The following is a 21,537-nucleotide window of genomic DNA, read 5'->3' as shown; positions in this document are numbered from 1 at the left end:
TTTAGAGTCTACTCAGTGCTCGCCCTGTGCAGCCGAGAAACCAAAATGACGGCAGGACCTGTGTGGTGTCACCCTGCTTTGCTATTGCTTCTCTCCTCCGCGCCCCTGTGGGCAGCTGAGATTTCCTGCAGGAATGAAGATGGGGAGACAGTCGATTGGTAAGTAAATACTGCGCAGGGGAGAAACACTAGGTGAGTAAATAACGCTTGAGATTAAACCATGTGAAGTAGGTGGATCACTGAGAAGCAACGCATAGCAATCACTGTTTTAATCCTGTTTGTAGTAGCTGAATTTTGCATTTGGAAAACCTAGGATAAGTTATTGAAATGTGGTTTCATTTCACTGAACCAGCCACCCTACTGCATTATGACTAACTGCAAAATAATCACTGGTTTACACAGCGTTCATGTCTCATCATCAAAGGGAGCGTAACCTGTGTTCGGGTGCCAAGGCTGCGCTCGCCGGCGGCAGCCCTGGGGGGCCCTGGGCCCCAGCACGCCGCTCGTCTGGCCGAGGGAGCCAAGCCGAGCGGAGAGAGCAGCCACATCTTGCCCTTAGCCTCGTCACTCGGTCCCGAACAGCAGCGTGGTGGGACTTGTCCCCTTGCTGCCGTCGCCGAGGGGGAGCAGAGGCTGAGCCGCCCCCGGAGGGGTACGGGGGTGGCAGCGCGGGGAAGCGCCATCTGCGCCTCCCGACTGCGGAGGAGAGGCTGTTCCCCACCGCCGGAGCTGCCGGCGCTCAGAACTGGTACCGTCTCTCTGCCAGCAGTGAGCCCGGGTTTGGGTATTAAATGATTAATTGGATTAATGCTCTTTGAAGATGAAAGACACAAAGTATAATGACATACCATCCAACACAGGTTTAAAAAGCAAAACAAGGGCTCTTAAAAAAACCCACGGAAGCCTCTCAGAGATAAAGATCAACTGATTTACAAATAAAAGTGTCTTTCTCACAGAACAATGATTAGTTTCGATATAAGTGATAAAGAAGTAGGTGCTATTCTTGCATGCCCCTTCCCTAGCAGACAGAGCTAACTGCAGGGAAGGCAGGGGCTGCTCATGCCGCAGGCAGACTACTCAAGCAGGGGCATAAAGCCATCTTTGCTCTCTGTTGGCATAGCATCAAACGTATGAGGGTCCGGTCCATCCCTGTGACTTGTTGCCCTTGCCAAGGCCCTTCTGGATAATGTGAGTTTTTCAGGAATCAGACTCTTAGTTGGTGCAGCTGCCCAACTTAAAGGGATGAGAAATTCAATCTCTCCACAAACTGCAATTATTCCTTGCAGAATGAGTCTGTGTGTGCTAAAGCTAAAAAGAAAAACAGACCAAAACCCAAACAAAACAAAAAACCATCTACCATCAGTTTCTTAAATGAACACAATTTTTGTATCCAAATTACCTGGGAAATTCTTTGAAATCTAGGACTAGGAGTAATTCACCCGTGCTGCTATGCGTGTGAACACTGGCGACGTGGGACCCATTCCAGATGGGAGCGGGGGGTCTGCACAGGGAAAACCATGTCCTCTTCTGCCAAGTTTAGCAGGGAGAACATGGGGGATTTCCTTTCCCATGTGCCATGATCAAATGAAAAAGAAACTTGCCTATCTGCAGGGGTCATCCTAGTTTATTGACAAGGAAGAGTCAACTTTTGCCTGTTTCTGGATTTGGTTGCTATGAAGCTGACAGGAGAAGCAGAACTGAATCTGCTGAGAAAAGCTTCCTCTTAACCAAAAGATGTTGATGCCCTTTCAAACAAACACAGCACTGCAGGTTTTATATTCAGTTAGCAAGAGCTTTATATGAGTTCCTACTATTCAGTGGTTTCATCCTGTGATATTCCATAATTACTCATTAGTAGTCTTCATGCGCCCTTTCATTTGCCACTAAACCAGAGGAATCACTTGCCTTATCTGCCCTGATCCCATCTGTGCTCCCCAGCCGTGCCTGCAGTTCCTGTCCACACACAGTGCCCGGGCTGGCAGAAGCCCCCCCGCTCTGTTTTCATTCCACTCGAGAGCTTGTCCCACCATCTTCACTGCACCTTGCGCAGGGGCTACCACAGCAAACGGACATAAGATCAGCTCTCTAACGAGGGCAGAAGGTCTTTCCTTTATTCATCCAAACTCACTGTATTCTGTGGGAAGCTTTTCGTGCAAATAAAAGCCAAAACTCTGCTTTCTGAGAAGTGTTGAGTCAAGAACTGAAGCTGTGGATGCACACTGTGTGGGTTTTTTTGGGGGGTGGGAGGGGGAAGAAGTAAAGATGTGATTATTTGTAATAAGTTTGTGTTCAGTCACAAGCAAACAATGTGACAACGCTAATCGAGTATAAGCAGATTTGCTTTTCCTTGGTTCTCAGGAAAATAACTCTCAGTCTGCTCCTGCAAATGCCTAAGCTCTTGAGAAACTTCCTGTGCACAAATAGCAGTGAAGACTTTTATACAACTTTAATTGCTAATACACTCAGCTGGCTTTCTGGAAAGGGCCAAAACATGCATCCACTGGGCACTGGCCCGCAATTTACTGATAGCTCAACTGCTGGCGTTTCTGTAAGCGTACCTGCGAATGCGCGTTTGTCAGATGCAAGGCTGTGAACACCCTGAGAACATAAATCTTCCAATGCATTTCAAAGAAGTTTGGAAAGGCTTCGTATACTAATTCCTGGATTAGCTTGCACTACTGTAACTACTGCTATTCCTCTCCTTTCCAAATCTTCATTTCAAATAAAGGGCTGCTTGTGACTCCTTGTGCACGGAGAGCTCTCCCCGGCCTTGATATACAAATCACTTCCTTCTCTTCTCTGTGATCTGTCACCAGCAACAATTTCTCCTGAGCCAGTTAAGGAACATCACTCACTCAGTGGCAATGCCAGCGGATTACCAGGATCACCAGTGGTGTGTGTTTCTCTTCTGCCTGTACATGTACGTTTCCCACGGATTAAATGTTCCTCTGGCAAAGTGATTTCCTGCCACTTCTTACCTGCTTTCAGAGATGCCTTTTTTGACCAACTCGAGACTGTAAATCAACTGGGCAAGGCTCACTCCTCCTGATATACTTGAAGGGTTCAGCACAGTCAGGCTGCATTTTTGGTAAATAGTATAAGATTGAAAATAATGCCACTCCATTCTTTTACGATTGACATAAACAACAAATTACTCAAGTACAGCACACAAAGAAAGTGGCTCAATTAATTATATTGCAATTAATCCCATGGACTTGTGCGCTGGGAAAACCTGTTTACTTCATCAGGGACATTAATATGAACTGAGCCATTTACTGACAATATTGAGTACTCTACAATTTTGAAAAGATTTGTGTTTCTGGCTAATGGTTTGCGAATATCCAGTCTGCAACAGTGCAGCAGAGTGCGAGTCTGTTATGAAAAGTAGGATTGGAACCATGTTATCACATAGCTTTATACTTATTTTGTTGTTTTAATATGTATAAAAATATCATTGTGCACTTTAATAATTTTAATATGTAATTTTATCTATTTCATATTAAGTTATATTTATATAATACAAAAATGTATTGGTAAGAGGTGTCCAGGTTGACCATGAGAATGTCAGACAGAACCTGAGGTTCTCTGCCAGAACCAAGAGCAACAGGGATTTGGTGGCTTAAGGGGACTGTAAACCAGGGCTACCTCAAATCCTTTCAGGGTACCAACAGCAGTCTGGCCGCAGCAACAGGAGTTTGGTGCCGAATCAGCCTCCCTGACTTGCTAAGAAGCAGAACCAGTTTGTCTGCAGCAGGTCCTGTGCTGCCGGACTGCTGCTGGTTCCTGCGCTGGGCCACCTCCTCGAGGCTGAGATGCCCACACCGCACGCTGGTGGCACTGGTCCCCCTCCAGCGTAGGCATCCCTGGAGTCACCCTTCTCTTAAATCCTCAGGTGGGAAGGAGATACTGGTTTACACATTCAAACAGGATGGTTGTAAAAAATCACTTGCTCTTCACTGTTGCAGGTTTGCTCTTTACAAGTTGCCGAAACACGCCAAAGGAGAGATTCCCATGCTGGGGCTGGAATACATGTACATGGACGCCCTGGGTCCGCAGTGGCAGCTCGGTAAATACCTCATCAACACGACACAGGGTGCTCTGGGACAAACACTGAACCAGCTGTACGAGACGTACCAATCCAAGGCAAGTGACATTTAATTATCATTTTGTTAGTACGCTTACTTGATATTACGTGCAAATGAAATTAAACCAGCCAAAATAAGCATGTAGAGGTATGGCCGGGCCTGACCGTCTAGATCTGCTAAAACACATCAAGAGGAGTGTCTTGACAGCTGGGCAGAATATTTGCGGTTTTGGCTACAATTATAAATTATCCTTGAACTTCTGATTTCTAGTCAAGCCTTTCACACACTTAAAGTATTGCCCGTCAAAAAAAAGAGTATTGCCCATCAAAAAAAAAGACATAGTCCCTTTGGCTTCTTCTCTGCCATTCATGTTGAGCAACGTCTGAAGCTGTGAACTGGCTGTGAACTCAGACCAGGGCCAGTGGTGACTATTACAGACACTCGTCCTAAACCCTCCCACGTGCATGTGTTTCACGCTCTGCCTTAAATCAAATCCATGTTTTGCTCTCCCCACTGAAATCACTGTGACTGCTTCAGCAGCGATATGCGGCTTCTTAGGCCTTCCCCGATGCCCCCGCCCCGAGACAGACACCTCATTTATATGTGTGTGAAGCAATTATAAAACACCACAAGATCTGCCTATAGTTATTTTTTTACCACCTACATCGTATTCTTGAGAGTCTGAGTGTGTCTTTGCATTTCTGCTGTGGGTTAGTGGTAAGGTGTCATTAATTTATAGGTAGAAGGGATTCCCAGAAGTCAGTCAAATATTAGCAATCCAATCAACTGTCCTATTCCAGGTCTCGTAAGTGTAATAAACTGTTAACAAACTCAAAGTACATCGGGAGGAGAAACATGTCACAACTCCTTTGAAGCTCTCTATTCAGGAGCAATAAGGTGCAGCCATATGCAAATATTTTGCAAAAAAAAGCATTAATTGCTAATCCTTCATAAGAACACTTGTCAAGTCTATTTTTCCTCAGCGAACGTTTTCACTGGATCTGGTTGCTAAATCAGAGAGAGACACAAAAGAAAAGAGCAGGGGAACTTCTTTGCAAGAAAGTGCCAAATAAACCCTTGTAAATTGTCTTAGTGAGCACATTCAACCTCCTGAGGAAGGGCTACTGCAATGGCTGAGAGAAATTCCACTTTATATTAACTGGGACCCTAATGCTGAGTCTTTGGGTTTATTTTACTGTAACTTCTGCGGAGACTGTGTCAGCTGAATTGGGAGAAGGATTAGGCTCATGATGTTCACACAGAGAAGTCCTGAATTCTTTCTTCTCTTCCCAGCAGAAGATGTTCACTTAAATGCCTTCCTTTTACCGAACGTCATGTTTCAGAAATGTGTGTTTTCCTGCAGAAGGACAACATTGCATATGCGATATACAACGATGAGGTCCCCGAATCAGACTCCGATGGGGGAAAAAGAGGACACACCAAAGGTACAGGGAGAGTCCCAAGCTACTATTTTCTCCTTTCTAAAGTTGTGGATAGCATCTACTTGTCTGTTCGTCTATCTGCATATCTAAAATTCCTGCCTAAAGCAAAACTGGAGAATGACTTGCATGAAGCGTGGTTTGTTGTATATTTATATATGCTGCAGCTTCTGTTTTGGTTTTGCTATGCCTGTGTGGCGCTGAAGAACTCCTAGGGCTTACAGACCCTTTGTTTTCAAGAGCTGAAACTCATATGGCTCCTTTCAGCAACTACAGACCACATCATCCTGAGCCTAATGGCAACAGCAGTACAAGATGTGAAGGGAAAGGCACCCTAAACATACATCCCTCCAAAATCTCTCTCTCTAGGGCAAGAAACTGCTGCCAAGATCATGGAAGCACTAAAGTATGCAGATCAAGTAAAGCAGGACTTTAAATCAGTGTAAACTTCAGTGGAGGTCTAAATGTTCCCTTGAGGAAGCAGATGGGGTTAGCTCAGCCTGACTTGGGGATGAAGGTGATTTGCAGGGCTGTATTTCCAGGCTGCAGCGATGGGGATGGCTCGGGAGCTGCGCTCCTCCCCAGAGCACCCTGCTGCAGAGGGAGGCACGGCCCATCTCTCTGCTGCTTCCCCGTGGAGGAGAATTTGGTCTAGGGAAGAAGACACAGTGTTGACAGAGTCTGTTCCCCTGACACAGTGAATATATGAAGGGAAGGAAAAGGACCAGTGGAGAGAGGCTCACAGCCACTAAATCACCAGATTTTTTTGAAGATAACATTTGAGCAGAGAAAGAGAAAAGGTTTTAAAAAGATTTTTTTTTCCAAAAGAAAAGTGGTGACAGTTTGAGTTAGGCTATGCAGGATAGAATTAATGCAATTTTAACACAATAGTAGTGTCTCCTATAATCCATTAATCTACACTAGAGCCAGTTTACTGTAGACATTAACACATTGAAGTGTGGTGCCTGCAGCAGCAAATCCAAAGTAAGACACAGCTGTATCATCTCAGAGCTTTTTCTGTCTTAATTAATTTGCAATAACTTTTCTTTGACAGGGTTTCTGCTCTTGGACAAATCACAAGGCTTCTGGGTGATTCACAGTGTGCCCCTGTTCCCTCCCATCCCTGAGGATGGTTATGGGTATCCAGCTACTGGGGAGTCCTATGGACAGACGGCCATCTGTGTAACCTTCAAATATGACCAGTTCACAGAAATAGGTATGAAAAGCTTCTCCCTAAGAAAGCCTTTGCCCGCTGCACCTCTCTGACTGCTTGCCTTGGGGCTTCACCTCAAAAATTGCTTGTTCTTGTCCTTCATTATCAGATTGGGAAGCCAAGTGGGGCCTGCAAATGTTTTTCTTGGCTTCAGCTGTGTTTATCCAATGATTTCCTGTGTGAATGTGGGAAATTCACTCTTCCACTCTGTCTCCATCTCCCCATGGGGACTATTGGGATAATAATAGTCACAAGTGCATATCAAGGGTAGATTCAGTCCATGCATACAAAATGCTTTGGAAATATAAGGTTAATAATTTTTAACAGTAATAGCTTGTTCAGCTGCAATTATCTGCCATTCTAAAAATGTAAGGCAACCACTGCTTTAGCTGGAGTAGTAGCCTTGACACGTCAGAAATATGAAGTATGGAATAATCATCACCCAGAATTTCCCCAGGTACCTGCTGACACATAAAATACCAATACTAAAAATAAAATAAAGAAATCTATACCCATAAGATTCAGAACAATCTGACTGTGATATCTGGTACTGGAATCCTGAAAAGGGACTATCAAAAAGCATTATAAGAAATCATACTGGTGTGTTCCTTAATGCTTTTCACACTATTTTTCACTCTTTTCTCAGTTAGGCTGTGCAAATGGCCAGGCTGGCCACACCCAGAGCTATCTAAACCAGGTTCCTGTTTGTGGAAGCACATCTATGCATTTGTTTAGGGAAAGAGGACAAGAAAATGAGACGCATACAGTAATGCTTTTCCTGCTCCATCCTCTGAGTTTCTGGTAATCTGTGGTTGAGGGATTTTCTGAGCCGGAAAGACTGGAAAGTTCCTGACGGACTGGTCTTCCATGAGCTCATCTAATGAGCCCATTTGTTCCCTTGCTCTTTACCATATCCATGGCAAGGACTTCTACAGTTAAGCTGCACACTGTACAGAAAAGTAATTTTCTTCTGCTAATTCAATCCAGATGCTGAAAGTCAAGTTCTGTTCTCCCTAAAACCAAACTAGACCCTTTGGCAGCTCTTCTGTTTGCATTTGGCTTGGCAACTGTAACTGACTGGAAACTACTCCTGTAAATACGGACAGGCTTGAATTTACTATGCCGTCTGTGTGCTTAGAGGCTTGAAGATGAGCACGGATGGAAGTGGCAGTGGACCGAGACCACCGGTTAACAGTTCTGCTAAGAATAATGAGGTGTAAGTGGAAAAACCTGAGCCTGATCTCCCAGCCAGTCTACGTGCTGCAGGGTCAGTCAGAATGCAAAGCAATGAAACATTGTTTTGGTTGCTAAAATAAGATACTTTGACACTGAACTCCTCCAGGAGATAGATAGGCTGTGAAGATTAAGAAGGATTTAGGTTTCCTTTCCAAGGCAGAAATTTACTTTCTTGATTCCTTTGCTTTAACCCATTTTAATTCTGCATGTGTTCATTTCTTTGGGTTTTTCTCAGACCAGCAGATGCTGAGTTATAACCCAGAAATCTACAGCTGCTCCATCCCTAACATCTTCCAAGCCGATCTCCCAAATCTGCAGAAGCTCTGTGCAGGGTCCAGGCTGCCCTCGGTCCCCTTGCGCCATCTCTCCAAACTCCAGTCAGCTCACGGGGAAACCTTTCTCCACTTTGCGAAGTCACACTTGTACATAGATGGTAAGAGAACCTGTTGCTCTATCTATCACACATTCTCAAACAACTAATAAGCGATTAATATATTCTCTGACAATTAGTATTTTCTTTGAGGGGAAAAAAAGAAGTTCAGCTTCGGAAGTAAAGAAAGAGGGCAGGGAAAGGTTGTCCCATCATGATATTTCTCTCAGCCTCATGAAACAAAAAGCTGTCTGGTCCTTCAAACACCTTCTCAAGGTGTTCAATAATGGGATTTTAAGAAAATGTTTTTCCTTCTATTCAACAGTAACAACAAAGAACAAAAATGGAGTTTGAATCATCTGCACTTTTTTGTTATGAAGAAGGCTTGAAATTGTTTTTCTTTTCCTTTTTTTCCTTTCCTTTTTTTTCCCTGCTGATTGCTTGTAAAATGTTTTCCAGGAGAAGGAGGAAAAGTAGAAATTAACTTCTGAAACAAAAGTCAAAATAAGGCGAGGGGACAAAATCCCTTCTGCCCCACTTCATGCACTGGAATGAAACAAGCCCAGTCTAGGTGATGCTTTTCAGTCCCCTCTTAAATGATGGAATGTGAAAGACTAATTTCCTACACCCTGTGTTATTCCACAGATATCTACGTGGCCTGGGTGGCTCAGGAACTGAAGTGCGATTTGTTGGCTGAATCCTGGCAGCATTCCGGCCAAAAACTTCCCTCAAATTGCTCTCTCGACTACCATGTCTACAACATAAACCTAATAGGGATGCCATTGAATTCCACCTTTTATTCCATTAACGATCATTCCAAATGGGCTGTTTCAAGGGAATACAAAGATCAGTGGACCTGCATCGGAGACTTAAACCGCGCTGCCGAGCAAGCTTGGAGAAGTGGTGGGTTCATCTGTACGCAGAACGAACACATCTACAAGGCCTTCAGACATTTGATAATCCACTATGAAAGTTGCACTGAAGCTTCCACATTGATATAACGAACCATTCCTCCCAAACAGCACAGCCCCTCGTTACAGAGAAAGTGTAGGAAACGTCTCCCATAAACCATCTTTTCACTCTGAAAAATGGCCCCGTCAGTCGCCCGATGTGTTACACCTTCACCTTGTTAGCTATCAAAGCAGGTGGTTTGCAGGTAAATTACGGCTATTTTCTCTGGGTGCTGGACCAGCAGGTGCTGCGGGTGCCAAGCCACGTTCTGCTCTCTCCTCGGCTCCTGGCCGAGACGCTGCTGCACGAGGCTGCACTGAAGCACATCGCTGTGAGCGACCGTGCACGGGCGTCCCTGGGGAACTCGTGAGTGATGCTGGACACGGGATGAGAGGAACACCACAAACCTGGCCCATTAGCTGGGTTGTCGGGGCTGGGCGGTTAGCAAGGGAAGAGTACCCCAAAATGCTTCAAAATTGCCCCATGTTCCAGGCGATTTGAGATCAGTCCCAGTATCGCTGCTCAGCTTGGGGTGAGTCTCTTAAAGAGCTGACATAATTAGATACAGACAGGGAGGCTTCATTTTCACATGATTAATTTTTAGAGAAGAAATGAGCTTTAAATCATTTGTAACCAATGGCTTGGGAGTATTTCTAGTGCTTTTAGTCATGTACAGCAATCTTATAAACAAACAAACATGTCCAAAATATGAATAAGCAAAATAAATTAAGAGTGAAAATGGTCTGTTTACAGTCTCCCTCTTCCATCTTTATAGCTATTTGTGGTTGGTTACAATGTTTTATAGCTGCCAAAGGAAAAATGGAGACAATTAGGAAAAAAAAATAAAAGAAAAGAGAAGAAAATATTTGAAGGAACATGTTATTTCACTTACATTTTCACCCTACAACAAACGTGGCTGTTAATTTTCAATACTTCCACTCTCAGGCTTAGGACCTGAAGTTTGCAGGGACTTGCTATAAAGACAAAGCTAATTTGCAAAATCCGAATACACTCTTGGGTTCAGATTTCAAAGGTGTATCTATCTCTTTTTAATATGTTCCTAAATATATTTATAGGGTTATATCTCACTTGTATTTTTTTCTCTGAATTGCTAATATAAGCTCCAGTCTGAAGAGTTGGCTGTCCCGCTAATATTTCTGTTTTGCTGTGTTCATAGTCCATACCACTAATTCTCCACAACAGTGTCTTAAAAGGAAGTAGGCATAAAGAAATGCCCCACAACCACAAGGAGTTGTCGAAGATTTTCTTCCCTTTTCACCCTGAAAAATCAACCAAAAAATGAAGTGTATAAAGTACCAAACAAATCAATTTCAGAAAACATTTGTGCATATTTCTTGAAGAAATAAAAATAATGTATCAACTGGTCTGCTTAATGAGGAGAATTGTCCGGGAACAGATTTCATATTTAGTCGATCTGGATTGAAGGCAAACCCGAGTCTCATAGCTCAGTGAAAATAATGTAGATAGTTTAGATATTCTGCACAAACCAGGAATTTTTCTTTTCCCTGCATATGACCAAATAACATTTGATAAATAATTTGCTTGATAATGTTTTTTCTCTGATGCTTGTCAAATTGTTTTATGTATCTACTTTGAGTTGTTTTACTAGCTGTGGTCAAGCAACACCCATTTGTGGCAGCGAAAATTGCCAATGATGCAGAATGCTGAGCTGTGGGATGGTGGGGCATCACTCAGATAAGTCAAGATAAAATTAATTTCTCTTGTCCACCTTTTCCTGGCAGACACTAACCTAACCTAACCTGTCTGAACTCTTGTATCTTGCCCACACATGCCCTAAGTGTACAGGAACGTTGAGAAATCCTCCACTGGAGACACTGCTGGTGAGGCTCACTGTGGTGCATCAGAGGGCACCTGAACCTGTGACACAACCTGTATTTCTTACGGCAGATGCCCAGCCACAGCATTTGGGTCAGAGTTCAATATCAAAGAGTCTCCGTCCACTGGCTGTCACCACAGTGTTGCCACAGCCCTGCTCCCCAGGCTAAAAGTCAACGGTCCATCACTTGACTTTAAGTGCTGATTGTTATTCTTAACTGTTTGACCAATTGATAGCCGTCATAAAGCTTCACAAGCCTACTTTCAACATTCCTCTTTCATTATACTCAAGATGTTGGTAGCCTCCATTTTAGCTGTTACTGAAGAGGCACAAACAGCAGTGGGAAGGTGGAGAGAAACAGTTGTACCGTACAACATTACAAGCACCTGAATAGCCAGGCTGTGCACACACTCATTTCAGTGGTGTAGCAATAAAAAGGCTGCAGTTCTGGTTCTCTCATTTTTTTAATGGTAAGGTTTTAATTCAGTTTTGCTTTCGTTGTGTAACTTCCATATTTGCATATCCCTGTATTTCTGCTACACGTATTATGAAACATGAGCAGACTCTGTTTCCTGAAAGGGACTGGTAATCAACCAGATGAACCATACAGATTTTTAAAGGGTTTGTAACTCTCAGGCTTCCTGTGCAAAGGCAAGACCATACGCCACTTACTCAACCTCATACGCCATCACAGCACGCACTATGATCAATCATTGGTGTGAAATATTTATTTTTGCATACTTTATGTATATATCCATAGAGTTTTTAATTTTAAAATGTGCTGTTCTTTTTCAAAATGCCAAATGCTCAATACCTGCCTGTCCCAGTGACTCTGTGCTGCCTTTGCTGTCCACTGCGACCCTTTTGACTGGACAGACGTTCTCCTGCGGAAGGGGACATCTGGCACTGGCCACTCTGCGATTTCGGGGACCTGCCCAGAAAAGCTGATCCTGAAAAAGGCTAGAAGTCTGGGACCCAGGCATGGAGAGCAGAGAAAGCTGGTCTCTCATCTGGAAACCCTGAGTCTCTTCTCCTCAGCGTGCAGGTATGGCTATTCTGACCCTTGGGCTCTGTTCTAGTTGTACTAAATGAGAACATTTATTATACATGAAAATCATTTGCTGAGGGAGTAGGAGAGGCCAAAAGCACACATTATTAATCCACTAAACATTACTGTACTGCAGCCAAGTTTGTACCAAACACAATAGTCGGGATCATTGTTTGGTATAAATTGCCTTGTAATCATTTCCACAAGCCGAGGCTCAGTCCCAGCACGCCTGACAGGCTCGCAAGGGGCAGGAAATGCAAACACAGCCTCTTGAAATACACGGCTGCCACTCACTCCCCCACCAGCACGTCTCCCACCCTCACCACGGCTACTGCCATCCCAGAGCAAGGGCACAACTCTGTCTCCCTGTCACTGCTCCAAAAAATTCCCTGATGATTTTCCTGTAAATGCCTGTATCCCCACCGACGCTTCTACACCACCAGTAATTGTGGATCGTTAGGGTAGAGGTTTGCTGTGTTGGAAGAGTCCAATTTTACACAGACTCAATGCAGAGGTCAAAGGATTAGACATTAGCCTGACTAGAAGAAAAGCTAAAAAAAAATGAAAAAAAATGAAGGCATAGAAACTTAAACTATGTGAAGTTTAATTCCAGCTAACCAATTACAATACTGGAAAACAGGCAGAGGCATTGCAGCCTGAGCCCACTTCAGAGGCCAGCCTTTATGGTGGGATTGCTTCTGGTGTCTCCATGACTGAAAAATGTATTGAGCCCTCATGATGGGAGTGATGAGCGATGTATTGGAGAATTTCTCAAGGACACCTGGGGCTCCATGGCAGCTGTCTGCCAGCACGCCAAGGGAAGCTTTGGGAGAAATTTCTCTGACTGAGCTGGGAACCTTCCCTTCTCCAAGGCATGCTAACTTAGCCTGGCACTTGGACTTGTTACAGAGGTTCTGAACCACAGCAAAGTCTGCTTCAAAGTGTGCTAGGTGACTGCACTTTTCAAAAGTACAGAAGTCCTGCAAAGCCCAGGAGGTTTTGATCATTTCGTTGTCAGTAATGCCCATTCTTACAGCTACCCTTGCAAACCACACACGCTGCTCCCCTCCCAGCACACTTTGTGTAGTTTTCTGCTCTCAGAATGGAAAGTTCCCAGTAAACACGTCTAGTGTAAGTGCCTGTGTCAAGCAGGGCTTCCTCAGCCTTCCTGCGGTGTGAAGGGTTATTTCTGTGAAGACATATGGGACTCTCTCATCCCTCTCTCCTATTTAGATATATACACTCCTGACTCTGGACAGTAATGAAATCCTCAAGAATGCCATTGTGAGAATTCATTTTAGTGTATCAAAGCATCCTTGGCATTATTAGCATAGTCACGTAATTATCCTCAGAGAAACTTACGCCCATATGTTAACACCCATAAATTATTGTATGGATCTCTTATATATCTTTATTTTCAGTTTCTGAGAAAGATAAATCACCAGGTACTTAGCATAGTAATTGTTTCAGAATGTCTAAACTGCCTATGCCATGAGTAAAATGTTCAGGAGGCAAAGTAGTGCTGGCAGTGTCTTCTAAAAGCTCAGTGTATGCCAAAGCCTAACTGTGCTCGGAATGTGATGCACCTCTTTTATTTCACAAGAGATTTCTTAAAAAGACATTAATTTAAAAAATGAGAATGGAGATGAATAGAAATTTATGTTAGGCAAATGTGGAAAAAACCCCTTGTAGCAGGCAATAAATTCTTCATAGTACAAGGCAGAGCACCTGACCTGAAATTTCAAGCTACGATATAAATATCAGTGTTTTTTAGATACCCTGAGTAGGTTAGCCATATCTGACACTTTTCTGTTTAGATTGGAGATACCAGATTAAAGGTCTAATCTGCTGAATTTTCTCATAATCCTTATGAACTTGGCATGAACTCAGTAAAAGAAGCTGCATACAAACTCAGAAATCAGTTGTAGCACTTCCAGATCTTGGCCTTGGACAGGAGCTAGCTCATAATGTAATTTTTTAATGCAGGCCCATTGTATGCTTATCTTTATGGTTTTTTAACTGATTTATCCTGGTCTTAAGAGTATGCTATTCTATGCATATTTGATATGTTCATTTTACTCAAACTGTTAAATACAAAACATCAGGACTTGAAAAAATATATCTTGCTTTTTATGAACAGCTGTGTTACGCTTTTACTCAAGTGATTTCAGTAAATCCTCTTGATTTTATTTTTTTTTCAGTTGAGTTTGTTTGCCATTTCTACACAAGGTATCTGGTGACTACTCTGATTCTCCCGTAAGAGTGATAAAAGTAAGGAACATTCTTCCACTCCTTTGATCACTTTGCAGCTTGGGAACTGCAAACTGATATTCAAATATTCCAGGCTCTACCGGAGCTGAGCACAGTATTTAATGTTGCCTGCTAAAGTGCTGGTGATTGCTACAGCGCTTCACTGTAGAGCAGTTGCTAGCATTGCCTAATTTATTAATCATAGAAATTTTGCATGCAAATTAGCCATGCAGTTGTGCATCATAATACAGTAACCCAAAAGTCTGTCTTCATATGCATTAATGTCTGCAAATAAGCATATCACATTACAGCAGTATATGGCTTCCCCATGACATTCCAAAACCTGCCAAAAGCTCACTAGAAGCCCTATCATTTCTTTTTGTTCCTTACTTCTGACTTTCTAAAGTGTGAGAGTATTTAGCTCCAAGGCTTTTTTGTGTCTGTCTTTTTTCAGGTTTCGTTTTTGGGCTGTTTCTGCCTGCCAAAAATCAGTATTTCTCTTGCTATAATGCAGTTTTAAAAATGTTTTTTTGCACTGGTATGAGTATGCTCAGCACCACTGTCCACCACTTCATGTTCAGGATTAAAAATTCCCAGATCAGCACACATTTCAGAAAGTGTTTCCTTCCCTGCTCTGGAAGCTGCTCCAATTCACATACCGACCTCGTAAATCCTAGGCATTGCACAAAGGAAATCTGCATCTTTTCCTCTTGCTTTCTAACTACTCCAAATACGTCTTTCAGGAAAGTCAAGGTGAGAATGAGGGAACTGCTAGTTTTGCATGGGACATTTTGCAAGGGAAGACCATGGAAGAAATGTTGCACAGCAAATAGGGACAATTAATACAGTTGTGTTCCCAGACGCCCCCCAGCCTGCCCTCCTCTTTCCTGCCCAAAGACGTGAGAACCAGAGAAATGGGAGCAAAGAGAGCTTGCAGGAGAAACGGAGAAGAAAACTCAGAAGGGAGAACAAGACAACTGAAGGTGAGCAAGAGAGAAAAGGTAGGGGAAGAGCAGAAGGAACATTAGGATGGGTGACACCAGGGAGGTCAGAGACCTTGAGTTTGGTGACAGAGAACCATTAGGAGTTAACTGTGCAGAAATTCAGTTAACAGGATGTTTCATTTAATATGATAGTTACTTAACATTTATCCATTTTACAGATACAGCCTCTGTAGGCTATGCCAGAGAGAAATGAAGATGAGAAGCATCAATTGAAATGACTTAGCCAAGTATTAAAAAAAAAAACCAAAAACAACCCAACAAACCAACACCCAGAAAGAAAGTCGCTACCTGCCCATTACCAAACTTACAAGAGGTGGGGCAAGGCAAAGTCAAAAGCATTAAATATGTAAAAGCAGGAGGGAGAAATTCACAAGCTAAGTGAAACAGGTTGAACTGCACATATTTGAACAATATGCAAAACCATTTTTTTAAAGAAGGAAGCTACTATTAAGGTTTAAAACCAATTAAAAAATACAATGAAAACAAGAGATGCAAAGCATTCACAAAAGTAGCTGCAGATCATTTCATTATGGATCATGACACTAAAGGTAGCTTCATTCATTCTTGTGGCATTGAGAGAACTGCAGGCAAAAAAGGTAAATACAAATACAAAAGAACATACACAGAACATAAATAGCAATAAGCAAACTGATGCCTTTGACACTTTGCTCTTGGGATTATTATTACTGATATCTTGACAACATATGGCCTTTTATTCTCAGGTAAAAATCAAGCTTAGTTCAGAAACCTTCCCAGTTTTATATTTTCTTTGGTTTCATCTCTGATCCTACTTTGCTCTCCAGCACTAAATAAACCACCATCGGTCTAATATAGTTGTTTCTCACTGCACTGAGTCAAAATCAGCAAGCATTCCTGGATACTACTTACTGTCACTTGGCTCATGGTGGCCTGCTGTTTTGTCACCTCCTGGTCTTGGATCTCACAGAGGAATAATGGCAGTATAGAAGCTGCAGCTCTATAAAAAGTGTCATCCTAATATCAGAGGAGGAGCTAGGCATAAGGGGTTGGCCTCACAAACGTAAATATTTCATAATTTATTTAGTAACATGGCTTTTCTTTTCCCCCCAGGCAAAGGCTTTAATAAAGGAATAAGTCTACTGCAACAAAGGAAACAACAGGAAAACTAGAGACAAGGACAGATCCTAACCCCATTAATATCAGTGGGAATTTGCCTTCATCTTCAGTGGGAACAGAACTTCAAAGACACAGGCACCACTCATAAAACCTGAACGATAAAATCTGAACCTTTCATGGTCTATGACACAAACCATGTTTAGAGGGTGGTAGTGTAGTCTTGACACAGTGGAAATGTCCCCAGAAGGAGTTTCACATCCTGGCTGACCACAGCCTTGTCCCCAGTGCTGCCAGGGTGGCTGTTAGGACAGACGTCAGAGAAGCCATGTGCCCAAATCAGGAAGAAGTGATATCCCCACCTTTAGAGGTATTTTTTTTACATCTCATTAATTTAAGACATTCTTTCAAAGCCTGTCTCTGGCAGAACGAAGACAGAAGGCTGTATCTCTTCAGTCCTACCTTGTGTTGTTAGCACTGAGGAAGATGAGCTGTGTGGATGGAAAGAATCTTTTCTACTCCAGGGAGATTCAAAATCTTCCTCGAGGACTAAGAACACATCCTGGGTGCACTCTGCCTGCTAAATGCTGTGAAAAACCAACACGGGAAAGCCAAGATGAGGGAACTCATTCCCAAGCATCTCTGCAGGTCTTGTTTTGGTACTGACACCATACAGCAAAGTAGAAATTAAAAGAACAGAGGTACCATTCTTCTGCTAATAGCAGAATTAGTTTCCTTCTCTTTCCTTTGGATGACTCCTTATGCTTCTTCCATTCCCGGGATTGCACAATAAGACACAGTATCAAGTCACTGTATGATACTGTGCGTAATGTACAACCTGGAGAGGTTGTTACACTCTTGATAGGTGCGTTCATCTGCCCCACAAACACACAGCTCCTCATAGTCCTATGTTAGCTCTTTAAGAAAAAGTCCCTCTCTTTCCTTCATTATTGGTCACCAAAATAAGTCTGACAACAGACCAAAGTAAACCAAATTCCAAATAATGGTAGGTGTTTCAGGAAAATGTGCCATGGGAGTGTGTTCCCTTAACTAAGGCCTCCTCATTAGTTTCGAATTATATTTCCTATGGGATCTGCACCACCAGTCCATTGCAGGACATATCAAGAAAAAAATGACAAACATTTTCAGAAAAGCCCCTTTAGAAGAAATATGTTTACAATATGCTAATATGTTTGTGTACTATACGGCAATGATTTTCAATCCCTGGGTGTAGAGAGGACTATGGACAACCTTTAAGAAAGCCACAAATATGACTACAAAATACAAGTTCGCCCATATTTTCAATACATTAAATTTCTTAAGGAAGCCTATGCCTCTACTGGAAAACTATAGAGGAATTTCAAAACCTATGCTTTTTGCAAGTCAGACCCATATTGTATGTCAAAATATACAATTGGGGTTTTGGGGCCTTTTTTGAGAGAGCGAGCATTGCTCAGGATCCTGCAGGAACAGAGAACTAATGGTTTCAATATTTTTTCCAATAAAACACAGTATTTCTTTAATGCTAAATTCCTTTGATTTCCAGTGCCCTCGTTTTTAACAATCAGCATGTATACAATCAGTCTAAGAAATGAGGAATGAAGCATGTGGTTTGGCTGCTTTGAAAATCATACAATAATGCTATTTGAGTTTGTGGGCCTAGCTTAGTAGTCCAACTAAAACAACCGTCAGCTAGACATAGTGAAATGCCGTACTGCAGATAAGAAACTAACCTTTATTTCATGGTCCCCATCTTCTCTGGGTATATGAGCCCAGCGCTTTGTGGGATCAAGTCACACTCCTAAACATAATGCTATTGAGCACAACCAATTTGATTAGATTAGTTAAACCAGTGTGGTAAAGGCAAAGTGATACTGAGCAGCTTCACGGCCCCTTACCATGTAGACCACAAGCACGGTATCTTCCCTAAGCCAGGGAAATTTCAAGGGTTAACAGCATTTGAGGTAAGTCTAGTGTAATTTAAATGTAGTATTGTATGAAGCATGACAGCAAGATCAACTGAGTAAAAAACTAGAAGAGCTAAATTCTGGACAAATTTATGAATGCACTGCACAAATTAATATAAATTTGTGCAAAGTATTCAGGAGAAGAGAAATGTGTTTCTTCTAAGAGGATGTAGGTGTGGCTACTACAGTGTACCAAAGAGATTAAAAAAAAAAATCCTGATGATGCTGTGTTCTTGTTGTGTTTGAAGTAGTAATTAGAGTCTGGCGTCACGTTTGAATGATAACTATTACTTTCTTCACACAGATTTTTCTAAGCTTGAGAGACCAGTTTTCAAAAGCTCTCTAGCAAAGCTATTATGTTACCAGTATTACTGCATCAGAAGAAACTGTTAAAGGATGATTAGAAATATGAGGGTGAGTCCTGGTTTTCCAATATCTTCTCAGGATTGGGCTTCAAAAATGAAAGTCAGCTTTTCTGACAGTAATCTCTCATAATTACAACTGAAAATGATGCAATTGGCAAATTCTCAAGAGCCTTGGAAATTGGACCTAACACATTCAGAGGCATCAGCCTTTAAAATATGCACACATAGACACTTTTTGCCAATATTCTCAATTAGAACTCATGGTTTTGTTCTTAAAGAAAAAATGCTATTTCTTTCATTGCTGATACAGTTTTGTATCTGTTACTGCTTTGAATTTTCTGTTTTGAATCCTCCCAGGAGGAGGTTGTTGCTGCAGATGCCCCAGACTCTGCCAAACGATTGGTTTTCTATGCAGCTCAGCCATTTCCCTCCACTGCAGGTATTAGATGCCCCAGCTTACTTCACTGTAACTCCAATTCATGTTTTTTTTCTTCTTTGGACTTATTAAAAAACAACTCTTGGACTGAAAAGAAAGCACTTTTACCGGAAAAGATATTTGGATTCCTTTTACTCCAAACTCCCATAGCACTGTGTCCCAGATGGCTTAATACTGAAAAGTATTCCAGTAAGTCTTGTATATGGATGTATGAACATACTATATACAAAGAGAAACTTACAACTGAAGAGCTCTCATACTATAAAATAAAACATTCAAAAGTCAGGAAATATAGACCTACATTTGCCTGTGCAACTTTGATTTCACTTATGTATGTCTGTCCTTTACAACTGGACCAGCTTTCATTTCATGTACAAAATCTACAACTTTCTCAGATAATGGGTAGGGGTTTTGCTCATTTTTAATCCTTTTTATTAAGTATATAGTCTTCCGGTATTATTTATTGCTCATTAGCCAGCTCCGTCCCAGAACCTAATTCTGTCATGGGAGTTTTATATGTTTAGCTCCCTGAAGTATTATGGTTCTCATGTTTGGTCTAGGATATGTAGTAGTGGTACAAGAAGGATGTATGCCTATGGGTGGATGGACAAAGAGTATTTACTATTAACATACTCAAACTGTTCATTTCCTTCTTTCTGTGGGTTCCCTTCCGGTACACTATAGCAAGCTCTGCTCCTAAACAATTTTGCTGAGTTTAATAATCACAAGATTGTCCTGGCTTCATGCTAAGCCTTTACCTAGTAACAAAGCTTTTCTTAAACCCCATTGTAACACTTTTCACCCGAAGTACACAGTTTGGTTTCTGCCACACAGTCCTCTGCTAGTACTGTACATACATAATGTCTTTTCCAAATCACAGTAGATGGAAGCTTGGTTTGAGAATACACTGGAACATCCAGGAGTATTGAAGTTTTAGGTAGTGACTGTTAAAAATTCTTGGAAATGTAGGAAGTATTTAAAGGCCAGATGGTTCAGGAAGCTAACAGGAGATTAACTGGCAGCAAGATGTGGGACAACAAAAAGAGTGAAGAGGGTTATCTGCTGCAGCTTGCTTTTTGAAATGAGAAAAATGGAAATGATTTATGAATGCAAACGTGAAGAGGACAGCATTTTCCAAAGAGTTTTGAACTGCAGAGGGTTGTGGAGTGCCTGCCTCTTCCTAAGGCAGGATAATACCTAGAAATACAGCCAGGCGGTGAGGGTAGCAGACTGACATCTTGCCTGAAACAACAAAATTACCTTATTTAATTTCTGCCAACACGCATAATGGAATGAAAGATCTTAAACTCAAAGGAAAACAAATCATTGCGTCCCCCAAGAGATGGACTGCTTCCTCATGAGATGGCATTAAGGACAGGCTGCTCTCCATGCAAAGCTGGAGGGGTGCCCAGCGAAACAACAGCATGGTCAATGGATGCGGTTTGTCCTTGTCAGGGTGGCAGTCTGTTCCCAGGATTACCAAGCAAAATACAGCTGAACGAACAAGTGAGAACAAAATTTTAAATATCAGCCTCAGCTTGTATAAAAGCTTGGAAAATTATACATTTAGTTGTAAAACAAACCTAGAATGACGTGCTAAAAATCCTCAACACAGACCTGCAAAGAGACTACAATCATCTGTGCAGTATATTCTAGTTAAGTTTTTAAAAAGTACAACAGAACTTGGTCTTGATAAATAACTTGTGCGCAGCATCTAGAACAGTTTTGTTGGCATCTCCAGCAACACCATCACTCCATCTCTCAACAATTCTGTGGTTGGCAACATATCAACAATATCAGCCCTGCAGGTTGTGTAACAAGATAATGATGCAACCCTTAGGGATGAAGGTGGAGGTGTTGCTAGGATGACAAAGACCCACCACCCACATACAGTAAAAAAATAATCAAGATTAGGTGAGGCTGCAGTCAAACTTGAAACATTAAAAATACTGTTTATTAACAATTACAGAACCAATTAAACTGAATTTATGTAAACTATTAAATTAACAGATTAGAAAGCCTGAAGTGACCTCTGTGATCTTCTAGTCTGACTTCCTGTATAATGGAAAGCAGATTTCCATGAACTAGTTCCTGTCTGAACTAGATTGTATCTTTTTAGGGGGGAAATATCATATCTTGGTATAAATATCAACAGAAAAGTTACCATAATTCTTGGTAACCCTCCCGATGGTTAATTATGGGTAACTATAAATTAAGATTGCAG

General features: G+C 42.0%; 1 protein-coding gene across 1 annotated transcript; it reads left to right on the top strand.

Annotated features, from left to right (window-relative positions):
- The first annotated feature begins 45 nt into the window (after positions 1-45).
- DNASE2B (deoxyribonuclease 2 beta) lies at positions 46-9,991 on the top strand. The gene is made up of 6 exons (XM_068406860.1): positions 46-158; positions 3,965-4,142; positions 5,448-5,529; positions 6,578-6,739; positions 8,208-8,405; positions 8,988-9,991. The coding sequence occupies exons 1-6, from the start codon at positions 46-48 to the stop codon at positions 9,341-9,343; spliced, it is 1,089 nt and encodes a 362-aa protein (XP_068262961.1). The 3' UTR covers positions 9,344-9,991.
- Positions 9,992-21,537: the final 11,546 nt, after the last annotated feature.

The sequence above is a fragment of the Nyctibius grandis genome, chromosome 8, assembly GCF_013368605.1.
Source record: "Nyctibius grandis isolate bNycGra1 chromosome 8, bNycGra1.pri, whole genome shotgun sequence".
In the NCBI taxonomy this organism is placed as follows: Eukaryota; Metazoa; Chordata; class Aves; order Nyctibiiformes; family Nyctibiidae; genus Nyctibius; species Nyctibius grandis.
The sequence above is the reverse complement of the archived record's forward strand: the minus strand, read 5'-3'. Positions and strand labels throughout refer to the sequence as shown.

What these genes read in the sequence shown, in the direction of transcription:
- DNASE2B (XM_068406860.1), top strand. Translation starts at nt 46, where the DNA reads ATGACGGCAGGACCTGTGTGGTGTCACCCTGCTTTGCTATTGCTTCTC. An exon ending in TGACCAGTTCACAGAAATAG is followed by an intron (nt 6,740 to 8,207) that starts GTATGAAAAGCT and finishes GGTTTTTCTCAG; the next exon opens with ACCAGCAGATGCTGAGTTAT. An exon ending in GTCACACTTGTACATAGATG is followed by an intron (nt 8,406 to 8,987) that starts GTAAGAGAACCT and finishes GTTATTCCACAG; the next exon opens with ATATCTACGTGGCCTGGGTG.